The following is a 17,597-nucleotide window of genomic DNA, read 5'->3' as shown; positions in this document are numbered from 1 at the left end:
GCGTCCATGTTCGTGCCCGCAAGGCAACAGCGTCCATGTTCGTGCCTGCAAGGCAACGGCGTCCATGTTCGTGCCTGCAAGGCAACTGTGGCCACAGTCCTTCTTTGGCGAATGCACAAGCACATATTCTCTGTCAGATCAACAATGTCAATCTGACATCAGCTCAGACCAAATAATGCATAATGAGTGAGTCAAGCAATGCAGGCCATTATTCAGCTGGAGTCCCGGCAGCAATTATTTTGGAATTGCTTACAGCAAGGGGCTGTACATGTAGTTAAGGGAGAAGGAAACAGGTTATGAATTTGGTGCTACTAGTAGAAACATACAAATACCAGTCATTGTTATCGAAGGATTGGGGTATTTACACCATGCAATATTCTGAAAATAGAGAATGATTAGTGGTTGTAATATGCTCAAAAATGTAGGGTATGACTCCATAATTTTACCTCCACCCAAAATGCATAGGTCAAATTATGTTTTGATCGCAATGGAGGCAGTCCCCAAAACATGCTTTACTGCAAGAAATGTTTTTCTGGTCCAGTGCAGGAGTATGAGGGCATCGGTTAGTGCAGAGACCCTCAGAGCAGGCATCTAGCTATCTACATCTCTGGATACTCTCCTCCTCGCCCATCTCAAGGCCTGCTCAACCTCTCTGATCTTGTCCTGCCCGGTGCTGCTTCCCGCTCACATACTCGCCATATTTGAAGTGGCCTAGTCTGCGGCGGGTCATGATGAAAGTAGCAGAATAGCATGTAATAAGTTTCAAATCACTTCCCCATCCCGAGCCCCAGCAGGAAAAGCGAATGCAGAGGCCTTCAGGCTTGATAGCTAAAATGTGGTTGTCTCGTGTTGCAGGCCTGCGACATCAGAAAGGAATGTAAGTGGATGGGGAAGAGGTTTTGTGCTGGCAAAGGCCTTGTCTAGATTTAGGGCACTAGCATCCCTCAGAATAATGACTGTCCCTTTTGAACGCCCAGATGCCCACAAACGAGGACACCCAAATCCTTCACAATGTGGCTGATAAGTGTGGTCTCCAGAAGGAGTTTCCAAGAGGGACAGCTGATCAGCAGGGAGCAAGAAGTGAAACGTCCTGTGATTTGTACTATGGGCAGCAAGAGGTGAGGCCAACTAATTCAGCCCAGCAACGGAAGGCATGATGGGGTTGCCCATGTGCCTGGGATCAGGAGAAGCTCTTATTTAGTCTAAAAGGGCCAATTTGACCTCAAGGCTATACAATGAGCTCATTTTAATGACCAGGTGCCTGCCATATGACTAGGCCCTAGGGAAGGGTAACATTTCACGAACCTGCCAATCAGGTAGCAGGGAACCAAGATGACCAAGTCGAAAGTCACGTATTGGAGGGCAGGGGTAGATGAAGATGTGGCCAATCGGTCAAGGGACTATAGGAGACTGGCAGTATGTATATAGGTGGTAGCTAATGAAGGTGGTGGGATAACACTGTATGCTGTTTGCATCACGAGTGACTATGATTTGCCGTATAACTGCTTGCATTCATTGAACTAACTCAAGAGTGAGCTTCCTGGCAGTTGGGTTCTACAGCACCCTCTGTCACCTTTTCCCTTTTTGTATACAAAATAAATCTTATATTCCTTGCAAAGAGGTGCACCAAGCTTGTTTCCTCAGATGATTGTTCTTTCTTGGTTGGTTGTCTGGAGGTCTGCCTTACAGTAACTTCAAAGCAGGGAGACTTTCAGTGAAACAGTACAGGCACCTGAAGGATGTACACTTCAATGGACAGTAGAGGCACTTCATGGCAGGTGCTGAGTGATTTATAATGGGGGCGTAAATGTTCATCACTTTAATGTTATGTTATATAGATGGCACAATACACGCTTTTAGAGCTGGCGTACTATACCTGCAATGGGGCATCTCAGGATGTCTGAAGGTGTCATTAGTTTCTGGGCCAGCTCAAGTAAGTGACTTTTCGAAATGATGCTACAAATGATCTTTGAAAGCGAGGGTCGAACTGCCAGAGGGAGAATGGGATAAGATGATGAGATCAGTGCACTGCTCAGCAGTAGAGGAGGAGTTTAGCTACATCCAGCAGAGACTCCTGCTCCATGGCCACTCAAAACCCACAAGGATGTATAGACTTGTACTGTTTAACGAAGGAAAAGAATGGTCTTCTACTGTGTCTCATATGTTAGATTATAGAAGGTGGCAACATACTGGAATGAGGTATTTGACAGGCTGTATTATTCGGTGCCTGTTTAGAGAGAGCAGGTATAAATGAGAAAGTACCTTGCTTTATAGCAGTGTTGGTCTGCATTTAAAAGGCAGTCCATGATGTAATTCATAGGGGAGGTGGGTTAGTTGTAATGACCGGACGGGAACCTTGCAGCTCAACTGCTTTACTTTGAAAATTGACAACAGGCATGTCATACCTGAGCTAATCTGCCTGACATGTGGCAGTGCCCGGACTTACCAGCAGAGCTGCAATTTTTTTAATGGGGTATTCCCAGGGCTTTAAGTGGGCAGGGTTAGCTCGGTCCAATCCCTGGCGGTCTTCAGTAAGGGCTCCCAAATTGGGGCTCTACCAGGGCACACCCCGACTAGCCGCAGCCATGCCGACACATCAGGCAGCCGTGTAGCCGAAGCGCTGCATAGTTACACGGGCTGGCTCCATGTAGCCAAAGCGCTGCACAGTTACACAGGCTGGCTGAAGGTGTCAGAACTTCTGAAATACTGACATCTGCAGCTAGCCAGTGTAATGACTCATAACTCCGAAACTGGAGGAGGGCTGGAGGGCACAGTCTCTGCTTTTGTTTCTTAGTAAAGAGACATCATGCAGCACAATGCCTTTTAAACGAGGATTCATGGTGCGTGATGACTCTTTACTTTGAAACAAAGAGACTGAGCCCTCCAGCCCTCCTTCTTTTTCGGAGTTCAGAGTCATCACACAGCAGGCAGCCCTTTCCTTCAAGAAGCCTGTGGTTTTTAACCACACAGCGCCTTGAAAGAACGGTTTGTCTGCTGTGGGAGAGCTGGGGCACACTCAAAGGCGTCACTAGGGTGGCCTGGGGGGTCTTTAGCCCTGGGTCTTTAGTATGTAGCTCCGGATAGAAGCTCAGGGGCTATAACCAAAAGGCTAGCTCGCCCCGAGTCCCGACATTGGCGTAGCCCTGGATCTTTTCCAGAACTAGCTACACCCCTAGGCACACTGGTGTCACACCTTTGGGGCGCCCAGTCCTGAGGGGCTGGGTGCAACAAAGGTAATAATGGCAGTGCACCCCAGCTCCCCTGCTTTCACCAGCCCTCCTGCCCCCCATTGGCGAAAGGGGGGGCTCTAGTTAGGGGTACACACATACTTAAGACGCGCCTCCTAATGAGAGCCCCCTCTCAATTTAGCATCCCCCTTAGTCCACTGGGTATTCCACAAATAGTACAACACCATTACACATGGCGCGATACCTTTACTTTTAGTGGTACAGTACTGGCACATCATAGAAGGGTTGATGTAACTTCAATGAGACTGCACTTTCCAGAGGACAGCAACGGCGCTTCGTAGCAGCACTGCTCTACTTTTCACAGGATAGTGCAGGCCCCTCAAAGCGGTGCTGCTATCGTTTGCAGTGGGTGGGGGGGGGTGTAGCATCACCAAAGGGCTCTTATACTTGTAATGGGGCAAGGCAGATCACTGTGAAAGGAAACTTTGTGCAGTTTTATGGAGTGAAGGCGAGTGCTTCCTTCTTCCATTTTAAGCAAAAGTTCGAGGGCATCATTTCTTCCTAATGCACACGGATTAGAAAACCTGTCTGGTCCTGCACTCTGCAACCTTTGTTGCCATGGCAACCCACTGATAATTCCCTCTCCCAGCCATGAGTGTCTCAGAGGCGCAAAGGCTGCTGGCCCCGGGCATGCAGGCCAAGATAAGCACCTTTAGAAATCGCGCTGCAGGTTAATAGGTGCAGTGCAGAACATGTTGTTTGACTCTCTGTGCCGTCCATGTCAGGCTCGGACTGGCCTATAGGGCAATGCCCATGCCAAAAACGCAAAATGCTAGTGTGGGCACGTTTATTTGGTCAAAGTGGGGCACTTGCCAGTTTGCTAAGATACTTCACCCTGCAGCTAGTAGTCTTGACCAGTGTTACTGATTACATATTCTTTAAAATGCACACTAAGCATCACATTTGATCAAAACCCTCCCTCTTCGGGTACTACTCAAACACTCTGTCACAAAAGGAATGAATTGACATTTACAACTGAGCGCCATTTTTTCATTGGTGCCCGAGACCTAGTCTGTCCCTGGTCCATGTGGATTCTCCTGGACGTGCTCGTGGCCACGTTCATGCATACGCATACAATTTTAAACCATTCTGTTCATAACCATCTCATTGACCAGTATTATCTAGTGCACGCGAGCCTTCTCCATCCTTCACTGTGTGAGATCGTGCACATGGTGGTCTTGCTTTGGGAATTCCCGGGGCGCATATCACACACGATGAAGTCACACTCCTTTGCCATGCTTGCACTAGTAAAGTCAAAGCATCCTTGTTCACTAAGCTTAATGGAGTGGCAGAAAATATCTAAATATATTAGTTGTCGGCACTGCAACCCAAACGTCAGACGTGTACATGCCATCGCAAACCTCTTGATGACGGATCCGTCCTCCTTCACCTCCTCTTTTTCAACTATGCTGGGGGGATGCACTTTTGAGTCGCTACCTGAGTAACTCAAGGCCTGCAGTTAAAAAAAGAAGCGAGATGAAAACACACAGTGGCAGCACTCACAATCACTCGCTATCACTCCTCGGTCACGGAAGAGCCTGAGAACATGAACGACTGAATCACAGAAATAAGCAGTCAGGGCAGCGGTGGGTCCTCTCTAGGGACATGGATGTGTAGCTGGCGTTGGCAAGGGGTGCAGGCGCGACCCTTGCTGTAGTTACCAAAACTATCTATGTGCACCCATGACTCCAAACATCCTTACTAAAGATCCTCCCCCCATGTCAACAGAAATACGTGTGTGTGCGTACCACCCCTTCTACGAAAGCCAGCACGGCATCTGATTACAGGGATGTCACTGAAGTACCACAAGGGGTCACAATTGGGATGAGATTCTCCCAAGCCCACTACTAACCTTGTTTGGATGGTGAGCAATGCCAAATGTGAAACCCTTGTATTTGTATTTGTTTATTATTTGTATCGCGCACTGAATCCTGAGGTACCTGGGCGCTGGAGAAGACTTGTAAGTTGCATACATGGAATCAGAAGAGAAATACATACATGGAGACAATATAGCTATAAGGACGAATGGTTACAGGGGGTCCAGAAACCAATAGCATTTATGACAAAACATAGGCAGGGGTGCAGAGCAGGCGAACATGAGGAGTAAGTACTGGAAGGGTGCAAAGTGCAGACATGGTCATTATTGGAGAGGATTATTGCTCAACCAATTTTTCAATCCAGATTTGAAGGCCATGAGGGCGGGCTCCTGTCTGAAGGCAATGGGTATGGAGTTCCAGCGTATGGCTGCTTGGACTGGGAAGCTAGCTCCTCCAGCCGATATTAGGTTGAACCTAGGTACTGTGAGGCAGTGCGATAAGGACGATCTGGTGGTGCGGGCTGAGTGGTGCTTGCAGATTTTGTTAGATAAGTATTTGGGAGCTGTGTTTGCAAGGCACTTGTGTGCGATTACTAGTGTGCGGATGGTGATTCTGCCACGAACAGGCAGCCAGTTGACTGTACGCCTGTGGGTTGAAATGTGGCTGGATCTGGGTAGACTAAGTGCTGCTCTTAGTGAGTTATTTTGCAGGATCTGGAGTCTGTTTAGGTTGAGTTCTGAGGAGCCTAAGAAGAGTGTGTTACAGTAGTCAATTTTTGAGAGCGCTAGTGCTCTGGCTAGCGTTAGGCAGCTATTGGTGGATAGGTAGGCTTTGCAGCTGTAGATTAGCTTATTGGTGTAGGCTGTGGCGGAAGCCACCGTGCTGACTTGTCTCTTAAGGACAGTGTGGAATTAAGATAGACCCCCAATGTTTTTATTTCTTTTGAGACCTTAATTGAATTGCCGTCAATGTTGAAGGCTGTATATCTATGGTTAAGTCTGTTTAGGCGTGCCTGAGTGCCGACGATCAGGAGCTCTGTCTTGTCGTCGTTAAGGCATAGACCATTGGTGGCCATCCAGGCCTGGATTTCTAGATAGATATCATTCAGGAGTTTAGAATCTAGATCATAGCAGCCAGTGAAGGGGATGAGGACTTGGGTGTCATGTGTGTAGTAGGTGTAGATAACATCCAGGTTGTCCAGACGATCGAAGAGGAGCTTTGTAGATATGATGTATAACATGGGAGACACGCAGGAGCCTTGGGGACTCCGCATAGTGTGGGGCTTGGGTCTGAGGAGGCTGTTGGAGAAAAAACTCTGGTGGTCCTATTGAAAAGAAAGGAGTTGATCCAGTCTGATGCATTGGTGGAGAAGGCTGCAGCTGTAGTGAGGTGTCCCGTTAGGATTTGATGGTTGACGAGGTCGAAGGCCGCTGACAGGTCTAGGAGCAGGAGGATTGCTAGCTTGCCTTTGTCCTTCGCCTTGTCCATTTGAATCTTCAGGTCTAGGAGGGCTGTCTTGGTTCCATGCCTAGGTCTGAAGCCGGATTGTCAGAGGCCTAAGAGATTGTTATCCTCTAGGTGCTTCTGAATTTGCACTTAAACCACTCGGTCCAGAATTTTTAAGAGGAAGGGGACGGTCGTGATGAGCCTAAAGTTAGTTGGAATGTTAGAGTTAAGATTAGGTTTTTTAGGAGCAGCATTACCCAGGCTTCCTTGAGGTTGTTAGGGACTTGGTTAGAGTTGAAAGAAGAATTAATCAGCGAGGCGATGAACGAGGCCAAGTCTCTAGAACCTTCCTTAATGATGCAAGCAGGGCAAATGTCACCTTGGCAATGTAAAGGTTTTAGAGTTCTGATAATGTCTTCCACTTTCTTGGGTGTTACTTGGGAGAACGCGAAAGGAGTGCATTGGAGAGGGCGTTTCTCTGTCATGTGTGAGGGTCGAGGGCAACTTGAGAGGCTCATTTTTTTGGCTTCAATCTTAGATTGTAGTAATGCGATTTTGTCAGCTAGCGCTTGCTGGATTTTTGTACACCAGGCTGCATCCTTAGTACAGTCCTGAGAGGGGGGGCTGGTGATTCGAGCTCTTTTAGGATGCTAAATAGCTCTTTGGAGCTTGATTTAGCATTGTAGATTCTTTTGTTCTAGACTTCTTTTTTGGTCGATACAAATGCCGATTTGTAGGTGGCTGCTGCTGAGGTGAAAAGAGTTTTATTATGGCTGCTAGGTGATTTACGCCTTGCTGCCTGGAAAGCCTCAATAATAGTGGTGAAGTCGAGAGGAGGTGCAAGGTGCTTGCAGACCTGTATGCACGGTTCTCTGCATGCCACACAGGACAGTTAGAGACAGTGGAGTAACTTTGCTGAAAATGTTGGAGGGACTAGACATATAAATGAAAGGGGCCCATGCTAAATGAGTGGGACAAAATGAAGTTCCACAAAAGTTAGGGGGGACAGACAGTTAGTCTGTTAGTGCTGCTTAAGGGAAGACCGAAATATCGCACTCGCTCCCTCTTATGCGCATGTCACAATTGAGTTAACTTTGAAGCATTACAGAGATGCAGGGTAGAGAAGGTGGTGACCTTCAGGGAAATCTGCAGAAGCGCAAGCTGCTGGTAAAATGATTCCAAAATGGTGGACATGTGTTCAGTAACCTTGTTTAGCAAAGCCACAGACGGTCCACTAGCCAACACTGCTCAACTAAAGAAGCAGTAGTTCATAAAGTCCATACAAAATCGCAAGCCACACTCAGGCCCCTCCCCAAGGTGAGCGAGCACAGTCAGACAATTATATGCACCAGTGGAGGTAAACGCTGAGAAGGGAGAGGAGAGGTTGTGAAAGGATCAGCCAGTAGGATACCCAAAAAGCCTGGGGCACTAAAAAGGGTCCCGGCCATGTGAAAAAGGAGAGGTAGGAGGAGGCAGGCATAAGGCCAATCAGGTACGACGATGTGGCAAATCAGTCATCAGTGCATTCCTCCTGGTCTTACCCCACCATAAAACCTAAGGGTACCTAGTGGGGTTAGTTGGCAGGGTCCCCGATACCTTGCTCTTTTTGATTGTAAAGGTAGATGTCAACACAGTGGTTTGGATATAAACCCAAGTGGTTTTATTTAGGTAGTGAAGACAAAGTAAAGAAAGCAGTATGGGAATGTGAGAGTAATAACTAAATACTCTTTATATCATAATATGTCTTTAGAAGAGAAACCGTACCACAAAACTATAGCCTTAGAATAAAACATTCCCCTGTCCCAAATGGAAGATTAATGCTAAACCCTTTTCCAACTTTGGAGGAGGAGGGGGGGCTACATCTGGAATCCCTAGAGAGAAAAGGATACGTAGGTACTGTATGGACTAGGGTGTGATCGAGACCCTAGTGCATAAGTCACGGGAGAATAGCTCAGGGGCAACTTGCTCGTCTTGGAAGCAAGACGACGCAGTGCAAAAAAGAGGTTCAACCCCCGGGTCGGCGCTTAGAAAACTCTGGGTATAAAGTGTGTTATAAATAAGCAATTACAATCTCCTTACAGAATGCACAAAAACACTGTCTATAAGATTAAACCATTTTGGGGGCCTTCTACAGGAAAGAAGGATGTATGCACAAATACACATTTGGAGTGAAATCCGTCGATGGCTCAAATATCATTGATATTGGCAGCCATTAGATGCACAGAAGAGATTAAAAAAAATGGAAAGAAATGTAATTAACTAGATAGGAAATGATCTGCTGTTCCTTGAATATTTTACCTAGGGTAATATAAGAGCGGCAGGTGGCATTTTTACTTAACCACAAAGGTATGCATTTTATGACCTAGTAGTAACAAAAAAAAAAAAGAAAGATTTTTAATTGTGATTTTAAACACATGACTTAATTTGAAGACGTATATGTAATACACCTGATTGTTGATATTTTATCAATGGTGCATTGTACTCTTTTGTATGATTATTATGTTGATGTGTTGTACAATTTTGTATGGTTTTTATGATGTTTTGTGTAACATTTATTTTACATCATATGCACAATAATAAAAAAATAATGTGCGCAAATCACTGGTGCACAGTTTCTGTAAGAGTCCACCGTTTTTTGTTTGTTTGGCAGTTGGTCCAAGCAATGCTTGCTCTCGTTTGGAGTAACTGCCAAAGCAGACCACCTGCTTGTAAACAGCCTTAAACCCATGCTGTTATTTTGCATAGTATGAACTGAAATCCGGCCATAACAGGACCGATTAGAGGTACTTCGTAAGGCAGTATTTTAAAGAAAATGAAGGGCCAGCTAAGAGAAGCTACACATTGCTGTGCGGGAAGGTGCCACGCGGGGTGAGCTTTTGTGCCATTGGGTATACGTTGTGCTGAGCGCAGATCACACGTTCTGTAATCTGGCGGAAATGTCTCTATAGTGGTTCTTAAGGTAGGAATGCAAATAGGTAAAGTAAAGCTGGAGACCAGCTGGCTGTTAGGGTGTATTGGTGTGCCTAAAAAGAAAACCAGACGTCACTACTTATAATCATTTGTGAATTCGGCTGGTTGGCCTTGTGTGTCTTTTGACTTCTCTGTGGTCCCTTTGTGAACCGTGCCCAAATGCGCTAGAGTGTCTTGGAGGACAGGAAGCTGGGAGTACTCTGAAATGCTACAGGACTTTGTCCTCCAGTGAGCCAGCCTGGATCCAGTTTAACCCAGGTTTGAATGGAAGCATGAATGTTGAATGGCTCGGTTCCTGCATTAAAGGTGACGGTTTTGATCCTGAAGCTAGAGTAGACTACTGGAAGATCCATTCTGAAGAAGGAGAAGAAGAAGGACGTCTTCAGCAACCTCCAGGGACTGCCAGAGCCATCTGAGTGACCGCTGCTGCTCCAGCACTCTTTTCCAAGTAACAGGGATGCTCCGATCTGGATGACTTCCTCGACTAGACTGGTGGGACCAGCCAGTCTGAAGACAACCTGCATTTTGTGCCACCCTCGAAGAGCTGCAGCCTTCTCCAGCTGCAATTCGCCAATACCCTGGGTCCTGTGGTCATTGTGCGGTGCATTGCCTTCCAAAGATTGAATCCTCCCGAAACTTTGGTGGACTCCTTCTGGACCTCCAGAGGCAAGATTACGCTCACTGAAGTCCCCTCTTTGAAGTGCTGGATGAAGAGAGCAAGCGGAATCGACCGGCAGTTACCTTTCTTCACTGTTGCATTGAAAAGGGCCCCAAAACCACAGTACCAAGAATAATCTGTTGCAGAAGGCCTCTCCACTCGACTGCTGCTGCGAGATCCATTCCAGTGTCCCTTCTTCAGTCTTCCTGACCAAGAATTTGGTGACCGGGTCTGCTGCTGCTGCACCGTAAGGACATTGTGCTGCATCCTCTTCTTCATGTTTAAGGTACTGTGGGACTCTTGGTAGAACCTACCTAGAGTTGCTGTGCTTCTCCTGTGTTGCTGGAGTGCTGATTCGGGTGTTTGCCCATAGACTTTCGCCTAGGCCTAATACCAGTGAGCCGACGGGGAGCCTTCTCTACAGTCCCTGAACCCTTATATCCAACAAAGAAGTTTACTTACTTGTTAAAAGAATTCCTCTGGAACTCTTGGCATTCTACTGCCTGTGCCTTGCTAGCTTTGCCCCCAATTTGACTTTGAAACACTCATACTTAGATAAGGATGGACCTTTAAAACCTACGGCATCTGTGAATTTAAAGCAAGTATTAGCTACTCTGTGTTGGTTGTGGTCCATTCAGTATTTTTTCTGTAATAGTAATTCTGAGTTTAATTGCCAAAGTGATTTTACTTACCTTGAATTGCTCCCAACTATTCTGAAAGTGTGTGAACAGATATTTTACCTGCCAGTATTACCATTCTGTGGTTATTGGTTGATTAATGCTTTTGCTAACCTGAGGAAACTCTTTCACTTACCTGAATTCAATGTTAAGGTTCACCATTGAATTGAGTTATACCTGCAAAAGTCTTACTGCATATATGTACAATCTTTCTCTTACCTGAGCTGATTAGTGAACTTAACTTTGCCTAGTTTGTTTAATAAATAACTGCAAGTGTGGAAGTGTCTTCTGGACTGTTTGTGTGCTCAAAGGTCTTTGCACTCTACTACAGCCCGGTTACATGTGATTATAACGAATCAAAAAATAGTGAATGAAATAATAGCGGAAAAAGAAATATTGCATTTTTTGAAATTGTGGGCCCACCCCCAAACTGCCTGTTTCCCCATGCTTTTAGCCCCACCCCTAACCACACCCACACTTTATAACCCCTTAGCCCCACCCCCATATATTTATTTTTCGTTATTCTTTAGATATAATTTCATTCATTTTTTTTCTCGATATAATCACTGCATACCCTACGGCCATTCTCCCTCCTAAAATAAGCCTGGCTGCTCAGCCATAGCTACCCATCCTTTTGGGTAGTTCAGGCCTATACTAAGAGTTGGAGCCCTGTACACTAAAAGGAGAGACTTCTTCAGTCCTACCTCAGGTGGACTTCAGTAAAGCTCCCTAATAGTACCTCAAAGCACCTGAAATCTCTCTAGCTGCCTCACACATACCCTGAGGTACGGGGTTTGCAAGAGCTGAGGCAGCTCAAGGGCACTGAGAATGTTTTTCAAAACCCTGCACCAACTTCCTTGAATCTCAGGAGGAAAATATGAGGGGCCTGTGAACTCGTTTTTGCGAACTTTGCCCCAAACGCTGTATGATTTCACTTTGTCAGAGGTCATGTTTCGTTGATTTTGCTAAACAAATGATTTTGGAGAAATGACGCCACCATATTTCATTTCCTTGTACACACGTTTGGGCCATTCCTTCCCTTTTCATGCTTTGCAACAAATGTAAAGTCAGCAAGGTTATTTTGACAGCTAAAAAAAATGATGACTTCTGTTAAATGACAAAATGTGTGTTTATTTAGTGGCTTATGAATATTTGACCAAATATTTGGCTTGCTTGAATCCTTACATGTGTGAGGGAGGAGTATTTGTAGCCGTTTTAGTTTTTTTTCCCCACTGGCATCACAGCTAACAAGTATGCACAGTAATAATAGCTCGAATACGAGTCAGTGGCATGTACGAATTTAAGGCTGAAGTCCCATTGCATAACTAAGTGTACAAATGGCCCGCTTGCTGTATATGCACTTCTGCTCTCATGTGCCAGGGGGTGTCCAGGTGCGTATGGATACCTCCACAGCTTCTTCACTCTGTGATTGTGAAGCGCATAAATCTACTTGAAGCGCCCGCATGAATCATGATCCAATTTAGCCGTTGGCACTTCGGATCGCTGCCCGTACTGGCTAAGACGGCAATCAAGTGGAGTGTTTTGTATGCTTTTTATTCCCCCTGATATTAGCTAACCATGGCTCACGAAAGTGGACGTAGTCTCCACATCTCTTCAGCTAGGAACTGTGTCTCCCCTGCCTTCTTCAATTCCAGTTGCAAAGGGTCATCCTCTTCTTGGAGAAAAGGTGGGATTGGGTTATAATCCATGCATCGCCCCGAAGATCAAGTCTTCCATTTCTTTACATTTCTTATAGCAGTCTCTGAGGTCTTTTCACTCTCCTTCCCAATTGGCAGAGTGCCTGCTTGCATTAGCCTTATACTTTTTCCCCCTTGTGTTCTACTTCCTTTGGAATCTTTGTTCTTCCAGTGTCGTGTCCTTCCTGAAATGTGAAGTGTTGAGTGTTACTGTGCCATCTGTGGTGGCTGTTGTATACATTGCTCCTTGAATCTTTGTTGCAGTTGTATGGGTAGTGTTTAACGTGGTGTCTCTAAACCAACACTTGCTTTCCTTCTGTCTCTAAACCAACACTTGCTTTCCTTCCGTCTCTAAACCAACACTTGCTTTCCTTCTGTCTCTAAACCAACACTTGCTTTCCTTCCGTCTCTAAACCAACACTTGCTTTCCTTCTGTCTCTAAACCAACACTTGCTTTCCTTCCGTCTCTAAACCAACACTTGCTTTCCTTCTGTCTCTAAACCAACACTTGCTTTCCTTCTGTCTCTAAACCAACACTTGCTTTCCTTCTGTCTCTAAACCAACACTTGCTTTCCTTCTATGGTAAATCCCCCCCCTCCTCCTAGTTGTATCTATTCACCTTCTTCTTTGTTTCTTTGTCCTTCTTTTTCATGTTGTCTTGGTGGGATAGATGGTGTCCGGTCATTTGGTCGAAAATAAATGGTCGAATGACCATTTGATCGAATCAAAATGATCGAAAAAAATAACAATAATTTAAAAAAAATTCGACCTTTTTTTTCCCGACCATTTTACATCGATCAAATGGTCATTCAACCATTTGGTTTTCGACCAAATGACTGGTAGCCGGGATAGATGTCTCCATGGTAGTCTGTTCCTGAGTTTTCACCACAGCATCAGACACTTACGAGTTGAGATGTAAGATGAGTTTCTTTTGTTCCCCAGATGGGCACAGGGTGCATGATTCAGTGACGCCACTCATATTCACCCCTCTGGACAGTCTTCTAGATGGTGCCCATGGATCACTTCACCGTTCTTTTCACCTAAAGCCAGTGTGATGTGATTTTATTTTAAGTAATTTTTTTTGAATGGTGGGTCACAGTCCCCACCATAGTCTGACTCACCCCCACGCTCCTACAATTCAGAAAATAACTCAAGATCCACCTCTTCAAGGAATCTCTCCACCTCAACACCAAAGAATCACATCGTCCCGCAAGCCAGATCACCCGCTACAGCTGTACACCTCCTATGTGCCCCTCTGTATCCCAGCCCCCGCTGTATATCTGTTCTGTGGTTACCTCTGTAAAGAGCTCAATTATGTATCTGTATTGTTGCATACATCTGTAAAGCGCTCCGTTGCTTCTCGAAGCTAGGCCAGTGCTCAATAAATATCATAGTAATAATAATAATAATAATAATAAGTCTGTCTTCCCCGTCAGGAGAATTCCCCCAGGGCTGCTGCCATCAATGGCATTTGTAATACAGTGAGAACGTTGTGAAACACCATCATTTATAAAAGCTTCTATGTACTTAGGCTTTTTTGGACCTTTCCCCATCCTGGTCAGTGGGTCAAGGATACGGAGGACCCTGAACACCTGCAGATACCACCTCAACATTTGATGATACTTAAGTTGCTCCACCACTAAACCAAGGCATCTCTTCACTACGGTCTGGGAGGCGGATGTACAGATTTCTTCAAGATCAAAAAAGAGGTATACCACGGACGCGTCATCGCGTCCCCTTTATTTAATCTAAACATGAAAGCACTTGAAATTGAGCGAAAGGCCAACTGTGCTGACGGTGCGATCACAAAGGGGGAGCTAGTCCTTATATCAAGCTATGCGGATGATGCTGTCCTTATTGCTAGCATGCCGAGAGCCCTTCAGCTATTAAATAAAAAATATATTGACTTGATGACTTCTAGTGACTTAATAGTTATCACAGGGAAGTCAAAGGCCCTAGTAGTCAGGCCTAAATCCAAAGGTTCTCATAGTTACCTTTTCGTACAAAATAACACAAAACTAGAATGTATTAGTAAATGTACCAATGTGTTGCCTTTATCTCAAACTGGCGGGGGACAGATCCTATTACTAAACAGATATAGTTGATGGCTCAAGTTTGTGGTGCCGTTTTTAATTTGAGTAATGTTATGGGGTATCAGTCTTTATATACAGTCAGATGGATTTAATATGCCAAACCTAGAGAAAGCACCTTCTGAAATATGGGGTATTGAGCAAGTACTTAGCTTGCAACAAAAAGAGAAATTTTTATTGAGACATTTATTGTCATTACCTAATAGCTCCCCGATGATTTCCGTAGGCAAGCTTAAACAAGCCCATTTATTGGATGATCTAAAGTTGATCCCGAAACATATGGGGCTATCATGATGGTGCAACACTAATGCATCACTTACAATTAGTCGATTGACTCAAATTCTTTTAAAGGATTAGCCCACTAACATTCCGAGGCTCCGAAACATTAGCAAATCTTTAGCAATAAGAAATCTTGGGGCACTCTTCAAAAATGCTGAATCAATAGAAAAAAAAGCCCAGGATTTTGTTATCAAAACCTTAACAAGAAGATGGACCTGTGAGAGAGAAGATTGTGAGCTCTCAAAATTGAGCAATATAGCTCACTCAGCAAGCACACTGGTGGCCGAAGCTGAAACCTGACGACTGGGTATAAAAATCAAGGAACATAATTTTTATTACACGTCTGAGATGTAATCCTTTACCCATAGGCCACGTTTTGTCCGGTGGAAAGGTTTGTTCAATTAATTTGCAATTTTTTAATTTGGCCAACTGTAGATGCAACTTTATCACATTTCATGTTATTTTGTCCAAGACACATAAGCATCAGGAAAAAGGATCTTTAGACTTTTGCTGTTCTATTTGATAAGGGTCCCTGTTATAGTGGCTTTATCTATAGTGCTGCTATAAGAATCAGAAAGCACCCTGACTAGGCTTGTATTAATTATAACTATATTCTGCATGGAAGTTATTATCGTCATCTTAAGGTCTGTGACTATATGCGACTTTAAGTATTATTTTCCATTCATCACCCTTGTCCTTGGTTCAGATGTATTGTCGTGACGTGCATTTAAGATGTGAGTTCTATTTTATTATGTTTTAAGAATTTAGAATTGTATGTCACTTTTATGGAATTTTCAAAAATAAAGTAAGACTGAATGAATGAATGAATATGCGCATTAGAACCAGCAGATCCTTCTCTGACCTATGTGGTAAAAGACACCTGCCACATTTAGCCAAGTGTTCTGAAGTAACTTTCAAATGTGGCTGATTTCTCGGAATTCCCGCAAGACTTACTGCTTGGCCACTTCATTATTTCCTAACCATTCCAAGATGGCTGCAACGTTTGAGTCTGCACTCACAAGTCTCATCTCTTTGTTTTTGGCTGCCACAATGTCATGCACATCCTTTGATGCTTGCCCATTGGAGATGGGGTATGGAGTGCAATCAGTAGGGCAATCTTATCAGGACGGCAATCTGTTTTGAAGCACTCAGAGCATGTTTGGGGTTGGGGTTGTTTGAGAGTCCATTCCATTGATTTTTCCAGAAGCTCTGCTTGTTGCCGATCAGTCAAGCCTGCGGATGAGATAAAGGCTGCTGGTTGGGATGCCCAGACCCAGCCGGCTAGATGTCATCACTCCGGGAAACCTACAGTTGACTCTGCATCAGCGAATGTCCATCTTCATTGGCAGTTGTCTTGTTGCTATTAGTGCTGGATGCAATGTGCAAGTACCAGGAGTCTGCGACCTTTGGCTAGATGCTTTTTTACTATCGCTCCCATCGGCCCTAGTCAGCATAGTCATTGAGGAGGGGTCATGGGAGTCATAGTCCGAAATACCTAGAGTGCAACAGGATGCAGACCCCTGAAGTAGACAAACTAGATGTGTGTTGTTCACATACTCTTTATTCTCACTCATACTAGTTTTACATGGCCCGCCACATGGAGCTAGTTTCCACATGTCTTCGTCTCACAGCTGCAGTAAAAGTGCCTGTCCCCTCTCTATTTCCTGTAGCGTTTCTCCCCACAGGAAGTATTGTCCAGTTGTGAGGTGCCATAATCCTCTTGGGCGAAGAAGGGGTTGGGTTGAAATCACTGAACCTCAGTCACCTGCGATTTCTGAACATAAGGTTGCATGATAATGTGAAACAGAAAAAAGTTTGCACATCAACCACAGCGGTGCTTACTGGTCAAACGAGAATTTGGTTGTGCATGCAGTTTCGAGAGAACATTTTCATAGGGCTTTACCTGTTCAAAGTCGTCTTTGGCCGATGGAAGATCAGTGGCTAGACTGGGGTCCCCAAAGTGTTTTTCCATTCTTTCTGCATGCACCACAGTCGTCTTCACAACTTTGCTGACCTTGCGGCCTTCCACTTGCTCAGACTGAAAATCTGCATCGTCCGATAAAACTCCAGGCTCAGAGAAAGTCATCTGTTGAAATACAAGGAAAATGACATTATATACGTAACGGCTCCACAAATTCTCAACTGACATGAAATGTATTGCTTTTAGGATTCAATCGGCAACACCTAATTGATAACTGCTGTGAGTCATAAACATTCGCCTTTATGGAGAAAAATGTGAAGCCAAAATCATGTTCATTATTAGTAAAACCTTCACGCATTAGAGTGTAAATGAGACATAAGTTAGAAAGAGAATCCACAGTTTTGGAGAGGACTCTATTCCAGTACCGCTCCGTCTTGTTTTGGTTCAACAAACTCGTCTGTACTCAATGACCTCACGTTATTAGGGGGCGGTCCTTTGGGCGTGCACGCGAGGAGTTGCGAGAACCAGATTTGCTGTTATCATTCTCTACCAAGTGCAGAAATGTGAACTCTACTCGGACATTCTGAGCATTGAAGAGAATCTATGGAATCAGTGGGATAAGGAAGGAACTCCAGGCTACACAACAGAGAATCCACAGAGGCAGATCTCTTGCAAGAGACGGTGTCCTCCAATCACTGTACACCTCGCCTTTAATATGTCTATCACAGGGACTTACGAAGGAACACGTCCACTCAAAGAGTGCCAGGACCACGACTAATAAACATTGGCATACA

At 44.9% G+C, this 17,597-nt stretch overlaps 1 protein-coding gene across 40 annotated transcripts in view; it reads right to left on the bottom strand.

Annotated features, from left to right (window-relative positions):
* ANK2 (ankyrin 2) overlaps positions 1–17,597 on the bottom strand; it is a 1,645,279-nt gene that overhangs the window by 9,925 nt on the left and 1,617,757 nt on the right. For 39 of the 40 annotated variants that reach the window (XM_069630993.1, XM_069630997.1, XM_069630984.1 and 36 more), the window contains 2 exons: positions 16,786–16,968; positions 4,610–4,701 (listed from right to left, as the gene is read on the bottom strand). In XM_069630993.1, coding sequence (XP_069487094.1) covers positions 4,610–4,701; positions 16,786–16,968 — 275 coding nt within the window. The remainder of the gene's footprint in view (positions 1–4,609; positions 4,702–16,785; positions 16,969–17,597) is intronic. The other variant, XM_069631002.1, reaches the window with a different exon arrangement.

The sequence above is a fragment of the Ambystoma mexicanum genome, chromosome 6q, assembly GCF_040938575.1.
Source record: "Ambystoma mexicanum isolate Mex_15411 chromosome 6q, UKY_AmexF1_1, whole genome shotgun sequence".
Lineage (NCBI taxonomy): Eukaryota > Metazoa > Chordata > Amphibia > Caudata > Ambystomatidae > Ambystoma > Ambystoma mexicanum.
Note: the sequence above shows the minus strand (reverse complement) of the source record. Positions and strands in the feature narration are given on the sequence as shown.